This window comes from Pleurodeles waltl, chromosome 3_2, assembly GCF_031143425.1.
Source record: "Pleurodeles waltl isolate 20211129_DDA chromosome 3_2, aPleWal1.hap1.20221129, whole genome shotgun sequence".
NCBI classification, from domain to species: domain Eukaryota; kingdom Metazoa; phylum Chordata; class Amphibia; order Caudata; family Salamandridae; genus Pleurodeles; species Pleurodeles waltl.
Window position 1 is genome coordinate 39,273,091 of NC_090441.1, and position 12,208 is coordinate 39,285,298.

The 12,208-nt window shown below is 47.5% G+C and overlaps 1 protein-coding gene across 2 annotated transcripts in view; it reads right to left on the reverse strand.

The window, feature by feature from the left end:
• ZZEF1 (zinc finger ZZ-type and EF-hand domain containing 1) overlaps positions 1-12,208 on the reverse strand; it is a 1,404,152-nt gene that overhangs the window by 186,176 nt on the left and 1,205,768 nt on the right. For both annotated transcript variants that reach the window (XM_069226690.1, XM_069226689.1), the window contains exons 48-49: positions 8,226-8,585; positions 4,320-4,463 (exon numbers count right to left, since the gene is read on the reverse strand). In XM_069226690.1, coding sequence (XP_069082791.1) covers positions 4,320-4,463; positions 8,226-8,585 — 504 coding nt within the window. The remainder of the gene's footprint in view (positions 1-4,319; positions 4,464-8,225; positions 8,586-12,208) is intronic.

Below are 12,208 nucleotides of genomic sequence, written 5' to 3' on the forward strand. Positions count from 1 at the left end.
ACCTGTGTGTGAGGGCACCCCTGTTTAAGCAGAGGTGCTCCTACAAACTCCAGCTCCATTACACTGGACTTAATTTTACCAGTGTACTGGACACAGCTACTTAATGGTAATTCCGAACTTGGGCATGTTTGGTATCAAACATGTTGGAATCATACCCCAATACTGTTGCCAGTATTGGCTGTATGATTCCATGCACTCTGAGGGCTCCTTACAGGATCCCCAGGATTGCTCCTACCAGTCTTCTGTGGTTTTCCGGGCAGCCTGTGCTGCTGCTACCCCCCACAGGTTTCTGCCCTCGTGCTGCTTAATCAGCTCAGGCAGGGGAAGGCAGAACAAAGAATGTCCTGTGGGAGAGGGAAGCAACACCCTCTCCCTCCCCAAGCCATTGGTATGCTTTGAAAGGCACATTTGGTGCCCTCCTTGTATAAACCAGTTTGCTCCAGTCTAGGGTGCCCCAGTGGCTGCTCTGGCATGCAAATGGACAAAGGAAAGGGGTGTGACCACTTCCCTGTCCATCACCACCCCAGGGTGGTACCTAGGGCTCCTCCAGGTGCCAGGTCAGGTATGTGATGTCACAGCCCTCCCCTGATAGGTGGTCACCCTGCTAGGTGACCAATCCCCCTTCCTGGGCTATTTAGGGTCTCCCTCTTGGGTGGGTCCCCAGATTCAATGTGCAAGATTCCACCAGGACTCCTCTGCATCGTTTACTTTATGTTTTGGCAACTGGAACCGCAAATGGATTCTTCAGGAACCGACAATCTGCAACTCCAACAACGACTCAATTTTGCAACACTGTTTCTCCAGCTCCTTCCATCAACTGTAACATTTCCCTGGCTGTGCATTCTCTGAGGCTGGTAAGACTTCAGCCTGCAGCAAGAAGGAATCTCCCTTGCATTGAAGGAGCCACTCCCCTGTATCTGCAGGCACCAACTATAACAGGGACCAGCTGCATGGATCTGCTCTCCTCTGGAACTGTGTGGATCCTGCATCACAGGTGGTGGTCTGGAGTGGTCTCCTTGGTCCTCTCTGCCAGCTGTCCAACTTGGGAGATGGTTAGCCCTTGCCTCTCCTTGCAGGACAGTACCCCTGTGCACCTAGACTCTTGCAGCTACCAAGGCTTGTTTGCTGCTGTTCCAAGGGATCTTCAGGCTCTGTGTAGCCCTAGCCCAGGACTTCTTCCTGCAAAGCATAGTCTCCTCTCTGCTGCTCCAGCGCCATGGGACTCCTCTTCAGGTGTGATGACTGGGCCTCACTGTGACTTACGGTGCCTGCTGCCAGTGGGGGCTGCGACTGCTTTTGCTGGCTCTCTCGTCTGCTGAGGGTCACCTCGGACTCCCCTCTAAGGATGGAGTCCCCTAGGCCTTGATGGTCCTATTCAGCCTTGCAACTCTTCTTTTGCTCCTCCTGCATTTGCCAATGCTTGTTGGTGGTTCTCCTGCACCACTGACCATCTGCGACATGACAAACGACGTGGGACACCATCTGCACCGCTTCAAGGACTCCTCTTCAGCTCCACAGCTGGTCTTTTTCTCCCCTCATCGACCTGGTTCTGCATCCACAGAAGGGTGGGTAGTGGCTCCTGCCCCCGCTGGACCCTCCATCATGGACTGGAGGCTGACCCCTTCTTTTGCAGGTCCTCTTCTACCGGAATTCACCTTTGGTTTCTTCGTGTCTTGTCCTGTTCTTTTACAATCCTTTTTCCAAGTCCTCCTGTTAGACTTTAGGAAGACCAGGTACTTAACTCTGCTCTCCTGGTCACTGTGTGTCAGTCAGGTACTCACCTCTTGGGGTTCCTAGTTCCTCCAGCTCCCCACTAGCAACTCCACATTCTTGGGTGGGGGAACTGCATCTCGGATTCCACTTTCTTAGTATATGGTTTGGCCCTCCCCTAGGGCCCTTGCATATTATTTTTTTTTACTAAGTACTGACAATGTTTTTTGTTTCTGTGCTATATACTGATTACTCATGTGTATATTATTAGTGTGTACTTACGTCCAGTTAGGCGGAACTGCCTATAAGTATTCTAGTGTTGTGTTACTATAATAAAGCACCATTATTTTTTTTAACACTGTGTGGTTCTTTTATGTGTGATAAGTTGAGGTGCGACTATAGTGGTATTGCATAAACTTTGCATGTCTCCTAGATAAGCCTTGGCTGCTCATCCACAGCTATCGCTAGAGAGCCCTGACTTTCTCGACACTGCTTACACTTCACTAATAGGGGATCCCTGGACCTGGTATAAGGTTATAACACCATAGGTGCTCACCACACACCAGGCCAGCTTCCTACAGGCAGCACCTGCAAAACCGTGTCCCACAATGCATGGGAGTAGCGACCCAAAAGGCACGGGTTACAATGCATGGGAGTAGCGGCTGAAAAGGCATGGGTTATTCACGGACCGCAATGCCAGGCTGGTGGAAAAAAATATCTTCTTCCCTGAAGTGTCTAGCTTCTTGAATTTCCTGTCCGGGGGTGTGGCAGGGAATACGCCAGGGTTAACGTGGGATGTAGAGGCTTGGACCACCAAGCTCTCTGGGGTAAGGTGTTGAGTGAGGAAGTTTGGGTCCCCTGGGGCAGGGTGGTGGCGAAGGGTAATCATCCTATTACCAGAAGCCCCTATGCTGGGTTTGGACCATGTACCCAAAACGACATCAGTGAGGGCTTCAATGAACCAGAGTAGCAGTTCTGAGGAGGAGACTCCAGGTTGTAGCACCTTACTCAAGACATTAGTCTTGACCGCCACTGAGGGCAACTGAAGGTCACAGACCTCAGCCGCCCTCCACATCACCATAGCGAATGATGCTCCCTCCTACGTAGCCATGGTAGGGGCAAAAAGCATACTAGTATCTAGAGAAGTGACCAGTTCACTGGCTTCACCCAGTTCCTCACACCAGTCCATATTAGGGTCTTCATAGTGCTAGTATTCTTCAGGGTACAGCGACAGGAATAGGGCTCAGGCTCCAACCTTGAAGGCATGGCTTGAGAAAATGCCAGAAACGGCGTTGATCAATGAGTCAGGAATCAGGATTGGGCTTACACCTCCAATGGGTGCCTGCTGCGCCAGGAGCATTATATCAGGACCGGCATCGAAGAAGGTCGAGGTGGTACGACCGGCGCCAGTCCATATCCAGAAAAGGCTCGTCGGGGACTGACTGGAGCCAGGGCTGAACCCTCTGGCAAAGAACTAGAAGGTGCCCTTGCCGACTCTTTGGGCCCTAAGCAGCGCCGGAGGGATCAGCCCACCCAAAAATTAGGCGCATGGCCTCATAGAATTCCTTCAATTGGGTGGGGGTCACTCCGGCTCCCGGAAAGTCGGGGAACCGTGAAGAGGGGTCTCTCACAGGCTCCCTTGATGTGCTCTGCCTCACCGTTCACAGCCTGCACCCTCGTGATGGCGGACATTGCCTTGGTGCTCGCCTGCAGGTGCCTGGCACCCTAAGGCGAGCCTTGCATCAAGTCCTTCAAGTGTCCTCTCGGGCGAAGGGGACACAGGAGAAGGAAGGAGTCTCATATGCCCAGGCATCCCAGAACGGCCCGCATCAAGTCTCCCCACCCGTCCTCTCAGAGGCTGGGAAGGTGAGGATGGAGTCTTGTGCCCAGGTGGTGGATGCTCCACTGCCCACAGGCGGTTCCCTCTCGGGTTCGTAGGCACCCCTGCCGCACTCGCTACACCATCTCTAGCTTATTCAGGCTATCGGCCCCAGATACGATCTTGAAATCTGAGTGCAGCCGACAGGCACTCAGGATAGGGGCATGCCTCTGCACTGCTGCACTCCCCCTGCGGCTACCATTGACCCTGGGGTGGTTGTCTCACCTTCTGCCACCAGGGGTTGCCATTCTAGCGCAAGGAGTACCCATGCAGCTGGCGATGCCAAGGATTCCCGGTTGGAGCTCCGGCTCTGCATGTACGCCTGCCATGTTGTCCAGGTCCCCCCACCCCTAAGTGTGCTTCTAAGACTTAATATGCAAAAATAGCCAGAGCAAAATGTTAGTTAGGACTGAGTAGTAGGGCAGTAGATAACAAAAGCAGTTATAATTATTGGTTTCAATTTGCTGCTTGTTGTAGGTGGTCCCATATTTCTGGCTGTATAAAACTTGTTTGCATTATTTTTTATGGAAGCGAGAATGAAAGGCCATTACATAAACAAATGATAAACTGAGCCAGAGATTGTTTCACACTTCTCAGAAACTGGGCAGTACTGAAATCATTTATACTGTTCGGATCTTGTGTAAGACCAACCTGCCTTTAAAAATAATTAATATGTTATTTGAAGGCAGAGTTCATAAAAACTGTTCCAAATGATAAATCTAATTCATACCTCAAAGTTAGTGTTGTTATTATAAGGATGTGGAGACTCTCTTGTCTGGATTGCCATCCCAGGCTCCTCCATAAATTGGCAGGCTGTGAGTGCGACTGTCCCCAGCATACTTGCACTGCAACCTTGCAACACCTTCTTCAAAATCTAGAAATAAGAAAAATGTTTTCAGTGCCTAAATAAGAACTGGACAATTAAAATAGGCCAAAGGGAAAACATTTTAATTGTAAACAAAGGCTTAAAACAGAAGAAATCTTAGAGGGCTTACGTTCACAATGACATAAAATCAAGTAAACCAAGTATGTTTTAGGTTTTTTTTCATATGAAACTCATAAGAAACAAAGGGTAACTGAGGAACATAGATTCATCACATGCTGTATAACCAAAAAAGGCCATGCCTGAAGTGTTCGACTAAAGATCCAATTTAAATTCCAAGTTGAGAAACAACTGAAATGCGGCGGGAGAGAAAACTTTGATAGCCATATCACAGATGTACCCGGGATGGCTATGGACATATAATATTTCACACAATCTAAACTAGTAAGGTGTGAAATCAAAAGGCTGAAGTGACATAGACCAAAATATCAATGTTGCTGTATAAATTGAATAACATACCAATTTATCAGAACCACCTGCCAGGGCATATTAAGACACATACAATGTAAACTATATTTATGGAGGCACAGTGAATCAGGGTACATACCGATTCTACTGATAGGCAAACATCTAAGTGACGCTTGCAAAACAGCAAATGTGGCGTGAGCCTACAGATCTCACATTTTGATAATCTTCACATCTTAAAACAAGTCTCTGACATTATCACTACTTTATATACCTGCCAAATTGAATGGCTCTAGAATTAAAATAAAGTAATTGATGGAGAGAAATTCTAGGTAAATTTGACACAGCAAGTTGGTAGAGGGAGATAAGCAAGCCAGTAGTCTGAAAAAACACATTCTGACCAGCAATCCAGTGTCATTCTAAGTACCTTGGTGTGCCTTAAATTTAGAACTACTGTGCAAAGTATTCTTAGTACTGTGCATTCTGTCCATTTTCTCACAAGCAGCTCTTCAGGACTGCCTTGTTGACTGCACATGAAGATGACCCTTAACACAGTGTTCATTTGCTAATCTTCTCGTCATTGTTATGTTCTTGCAGATCCGGCATGTTATCATGTACAAATTAACCGTATCCCAAGTCTCCTGATGTGCCCTAAGTGACTGTGGCACATTGCCCGTCCCCTTGCTCACTACAAGTGGTGGAAGGCAGCTGATTTAAATGTTGAGGTACGGGAAGTTTTACCTCTACCTCACTCAGGAGACTGTTTACTGGCTATTACGTCTCATTGCCCAAGTATATGTTGAAAAGCATGTGACTGCTTCATCACATGGCAGGTGAGTTTATAGGCTGGTCTCGCCAGTGTGTATGATCAAGGTCGAACTGGGACAGAATAAGGCCTGGGCACCAAAATAAAAGTGATCCCCATGAGAGAATCAGATAGCTAAACATATGGCCCACATTTGCAAATCGAGGCAGTTTCAGTAGGTCAAGATGCGACACTGAAGAAAGCAACACTGGGACATAGACATTGGTTTGTTGGCCAGGTCAAGAGAGAGATCTTCCAAAGAAACGAATGGGCTACTTATTGCAGCCCTGCATCCTTTGCTTTGTGCTACAGGCAAGGACAGTCTACATGGACTACACCAAGAAAGTGTAACAGCTCTCTCTAGTAATGACTGTCATTGAGCTGTGGTCAACTGTACAGAAATACTATATGCTTAGATTGCTTCTCCCAGAAGGTTGGTTGGCAAACTCTGAATCTGATTAAGACCGCACCTCACTATTGGGGTAAAGAACTCTGCTGCTCCTGCTGAAGGAACCAGGAGGTGGGTTGAACCCCTCTAGTCTGTTTAGCTGAACAGTCTAGGTCCTCTCTTCTCAGGACTCAGGATAGCAGACAGGAGAGGACCGTTTAGTTAAAACAGAGTCCAGCATTATGAAAATTGGCGTGAGAAAATCAGAAACATCTTGTCTATCAAGACCAGAAGCCTGTAACTGCTGTCTACCGTGACAGGAGAGAATCCTCCCCATGTGGTGCTTCCAAACTCTTCATGTTTCTAGCTCCTGACATTACTGACACTGTTCCCTGTTCAATAACATCATAAGGTCAGTCATCCTGGACCCTGCTTTATCAAGCATGTGCTCCATATGTGGAACCAGGGACTCTGTGAAACTAACGAGCTTACGTTTGCATGCACCTGCTACCCATAAGTCAGTGAAGCAGTGACCTTGCGCCATGCATTAATGTAGTGGCCTTGCGTCTCTTATGACACAGATGCTCCCGGGATGCTTGTGACTATGCATCCTGCTCCCCATATGGCAAAAAACTAGATTTTGAGGATCATGACAGCTGCATTCCATATCAATGTGTAATTTTTCTTTAAGTGATGTAACAACCAAACCAGGCCTGTGAATCTGTACTAATGCAGCAATCTTTTTCTTGAAGCCAAGTGAGGATCTAACCAGGCCCATGAGCGAGCAATCTGCATCATCAGTGCATCTTTCTTTTCAAGCTAAATAACGACCCAGTGTGGCCTGAGTGCTCACATCTTGCCTTTTTGCTGTACCCAGCAATCTGTGAATCTCTGCCTGCCATTGCTACTCTGACATTTTGGCTTACACTTCACCAAGAGAGTTCTCCTCTTTCTTCCGAGTAGCCACCAACCTCAAACTGTTTGACAGCTCCAACCATTCCATGATGAAAATTGTGGGCCTCGCTTCCTGCTTCCACGAAGCTGGAATGCAGAGATTTCAGTAGTTGTCCCTGGCCTCAAACCATTCAAACTAATTAAAATGGCTCCACAATCAGACTGCGTGCTGTGGTCGTTACACCGGAATAAGTCTCTTGTAAAGTGTCCTGCAAGTGAAGGACAGTATAGCCCAGATATTGTTTCATAAGAATGTTAAATGGTATAACAAAATGTTAAACTAATGGTGCATATTATCTTAAATATAATTGTAAGCCTATATCTGTCCCTAAAAGAATACAGCTCTTTGGACATTATAATTAATATGAATAACAGATGCGCTACCTGAACAGATGCCTACTCCCAAACTATTCTCCAAGAGTAAGCCCTGGTTGTTTGTCTTTCCACTCAGTAGCATTTCAGTAGGCTTCCAGCAGTACTAGGTGTTTGAGCTTCAAATGACAGAGGCAATACTTTTTCATTTTCCTGTGAGTTGTGCAGGCCTGCAGAACTGGCCTTACAATGATGATGAATTTATATAAAGCTGCTGTTACCCCTAGGAGTGTCTCAGTGTTAGAAGATGTTCCCACTAAAACATGCGCCTCCAGTGAAGGCAGAGTGCGTGTAAGGTAGAGTTCAAGCAACAGACTGCTGATGCTAGGTTAAGGGGCACTGGGCAAAGCAAAAAATTCTCAGCCCAAAGGAGCAGACGAAGTAACAACGTGAGCGGGGGTGACTGTGAACAGTGCCCAGGGCCTCCACAAATCCTATACTGGACTCTTTATGGTTAGTAAAATCACTCGTGTCATTATTCTCATTCAGGACATGGTTATACGAGCTAAGCTGACACAATAATGTAATGTTGCCTCGAGCACGTTACACCTACGTCTGAAAATGCAGAGAACGTTTTGGGGATATCACAGTCTTATGGAACAGTAAGTAGGAGAGGGTGGTCAAGCCCCCCCCCCCACCAGCCCCACCCGGAAGCTCCTTTCGACAGTTAGAGCTGGAGGAAGCAGAGAGCACCAGTGCTGAATTCAAGAGGTGAAAGACGCTTCTCCAAGGCAACAAAACAAATACAACCTTTCAAGGAATTAAAAGCAGTTATTTAACACTTCTCTACTTCTCACGAGGTTCGTAAAGGCACAGAAAGAAAATGTACCTTCTCCCACATTTGCTTCTCTTCCAGCTGCAACATCATATCCAAAATGTACGTCATGTGGGCAGGACCACTGAGCTCCAGGGTCTCCTCATTCACTGGCAGCCCATCAGGCCATTCAGCCAAAACCGTGGCGAGGACATGTCTGGCGTAAAGGACTGCAGTGGCCTCGTTCACATGATACAAATAATCGCGCACCGCTCTCTTACTCCTGGAATCCAGTTCCTTGTGCAGGAGTACAGAACTCTTAGTGCGGCGCTGCTTGGCATAGCTAAGCTGGAGATCACTCTCGGTGTGTGTGATCAGTTTCTGGGTCACCACATTTGTTTCTTCTGTTGCCTTATCGCAGTGCACAGACTTTGACTGCAAGAAAAAAAAAGGTCTTGATAAAACACTACTCTTCAATGACTTGTAAAGCAGCATGTCATCTAATAAAACACTATATTTAACTGAGCAGTTTCACTAAATGTAAAGGACTGTTCTTATTTTAACAAGAAAGAATAATAACAATAAGTACCTCCTCAATAAACAGTGTACAAACTTGAAGAACAAGTTATTTACCTTCGGTAACGCCTTATTTGGTAGAGACAATTTAGAGTTTTGGAGCATGGGATACTCAGTCACAAACATGACATAAATCCCGTCCACCGCATTACGACCTCCATAGGATATAATCAGATCGTAATGTGGCAGACTGCATATCCGTCACGTTTGTGAGAGTGACCCAATCTGCCAAACTCTAAGTCAGGCCCAATACCTAGTTGCAGATTCCTATTCTTTGAATTTCCCCCAGGCATCAGATTGGATCTGGAGAATTTTGTGAGCAGTAGCCCAGCATGCCGCCAGGTGGCGTCGATCAGCCCTGCATCCATCGTAGGCGCCTGATCTGAAGCTGCAGTTCCTATACAGGTGCCACCCCAGTGCACTGATGCCAGTTTCTTCTCACAACTTTCCACACCAGAAGCGCAGATCCACAAAGAAACCTGACTGTTTAGGCAGTAGTGTTTGGAAAACGTATGCAGAGATGCTCACACTGCCGCCTGATAGACATCAAGGACTGGAACTCCACATCTAACGCAGTGGTTGCAGCTTTACCTTGGGTATAAAGAGCACATAAACCCTCAGTGGGTTGCTTCTTAGCCAGCACTTGGCAGATCTTAATAGAGAGAAAGACCCATCTGGAGACTGTCCGTTTCTGCACTGCCCGAGCTTTCTCACACCCACATAACCGAAAAAGAGTTGATCATCCACCCAGAACTGTTTTGTACAACCAAAATACAAAACCAATGCTCTTTCTGGGTCCAGGTGGTGGAGTCTTTCCTCTTCCTTAGGAGGATGTGGGGGTGCGTAAAAAGTAGACAAGGTGATAGATTGGCCTTCATGACAGGGTGTAACGACTTTTAGCAGAAAGGAGGCCCTAGTGCAAAGCACCACGCTGTCAGGATAGATGGAAAGGTAGGGCAGCTTAGATGTCAATGCCTGCAGCTCACTCACCCTGCGGGCAGATGCAATGGCCACTAGGAAGGCATTTTTCAAAGTAAGAAGCCTGAGAGGACAATTATTGAGGGGCTTGTGTGGAGCGCACATCAAAAATGTAAAAAACAAATTCAGATCCTGTTTGGACATAATGAATGGGGGTGGAGGAGAAGTGTGATAGACTCTAGAGGAACCAATATACATTAGGGCACTTAAACAAAGAAGGCTGATCAGGCAACCTCACAAAAGCAGAAATAGCAGACAAATAACCTTTAAGGGTGCCCATAGCAGAGCCCTGCTGGACCAAGGATAGGATAAGCAACAAAACCTCAGCGAAAGGGGCACAAAGGGGGTCAACAGACTTGTCTGTGCACCATGCCACAAATTTCTTCCAACGACAGTCGTATACCATTTTAGTGGAAGTATGCCTGGCTGCCAAGATTACGTTACAGACTTCGGGAGGAAGGTCAAAAGCTGTCGTACTGTTACTGCTTAACCTCCACAGTAAGAAGGTGGAGAGTGGACATAATCGGGTGCAGAACCCTCTTCTGCTGCTGCGATAGAAGATCCTCCTGAGGATCGATGGACATGCTCAGCATCTCGGGATAATAGTCTCTCCATGTCCAGTCAAGAACCACAAGGATTACTTGGGCCCGGTTGTTCTTGATCTTCTTGAGAACTGAGGGCAGAAGTTGCATTAGTGGAAAGGAGTACAGGAGACTTGAGTTCCACTTGAGAAGAAAAGTGTATGAGAGCGACTGCAGCGTGGGAAACTACAACGTGCAAAACTGCGGACGCTGCATGTTCTCTGCAGAGGCAAACAGATCTAACACAGGTTTTCCCCACTGCTGAAAGAGACCTTGCACTACCTCCAGATGAAGACGCCATTCATGATCCACTAGGCATTTTCGGCTGAGTTTGTCTGCTCTGGAGTTCGGAGAGCACGCCAGATGTTAAATCACCAGGGATATGCCCTAGTGTTCCAGCCACGTCCAGAGGCACAGAGCTTCTCGATAAAGGGTCCACAACCCCATCCAGCCCTGCTTGTTGCAGTACCACATGCCGGTGATGTTGTCCGTGAACACTGCACCATCTTTCTCTTGATAGAAGGAAGAAATGCCTTCAATACTAGCCAAATTGCCCTAAACTCCAGCAGGTTGATGTGGAGTCCGCATTCTGCTGGAGACCAGATTTCTCTGATCTCCACCTCTCACAGGTGGCTGCCTCATCCCAGGATCTTCCGCAGTTCACTTGAAGATCTGCACGCTGTCGGACAGATTCCCCTGATGCAGCACCCACAGGAACTTCAAGACCCACTGCAGGACACAGGAGGCCATGAAGCCCAGCAGCCTCAGAGTCATTCTCCCCGAAATCTAGGATAGAGGCTGAAACATTGGTATCATAGCCTGACTATCCTGGACTCGCCAATCAGGAGGATAAGCCTGAAACTGTGCTGTGTCTAGAAGAGCTCAGATGAAAGGGATAGTCTGAGAGGGAGTCAGGTGTGACTTCCACACATTTTTAGTGTACCCCAGTGAATGCAGGAGGTTCACCCTAGTCTGGAGATGGGAGATGACATCATGGAACGAGCCAGTCTTCAACAGCCTGTCATCGAGACAGAAGACTAACACATCTGACCTCCGCAGATGAGCTGCAACCAAGCCATCCCCTCGATGAACACCTGAACGGCAGTGGCAAGGCCAAAAGGAAGCACAGTGAAATAAAAGTGCTTGTGGCCTACCGTAAACTGCAGGTAACGTTTGGGGGCAAGGTGGAAATAAGAGTCCTGCAAGTCCAACGCTACCATTCATTCTCCTGGGGTCCATAGCAAGCTAAGACCTGAGTCAGCATGAGCATTTTGGATTTCTCCTTCTTGAGGAAGAGGCTGAGGTTTCTGAGATCTAAAATAGGGTGAAGGCCCTTGTTCTTTTTTTGGAATTGGGAAGTAGCAGGAATAGCGACCAATGCCTACTTTTGGCACCAAAACCCTCACTATAGCTCCATTGCCCAAGAGAACTGCGTAAAGGGACAGATGGGTGTGAGATGGTGGCATAGAGAGAAAGGTAGTCTCGAAGGGGAGGGAGAAGCCCCTTCAGACAACCTGCAATACCCACCTGTCCGATGTTATGGACTGTCAGTGGGGCAGGTGATGGCTATTACTGATACCAACTGGGTGCTCATGATGGTAAAGGGGCAGATTAGGAGGGCTTGGAAGCTGCAGCTGCCGGGGGTTGGGGGAGGGGTGTACTGACCAGATCACTAGCTATCTGACTCACAAGGCTATTGGGTACCACACTGTAGGAAGCTGGCTCTATATATACTATATCAAAATGAGATATAGTGTGCTCAGAGGTCAGGGGTTCCTGTAGGAAGTTAGCTCTGTAGATACTATTTCAAAGTAAGAAATAGTGTGCACAGAGTCCAAGGGTTCCCCTTAGAGGTAAGATAGTGTCAAAAAGAGATAATTCTAATGCTCTATTTTGTGGTAGTGTGGTCGAGCAGTAGGCTTA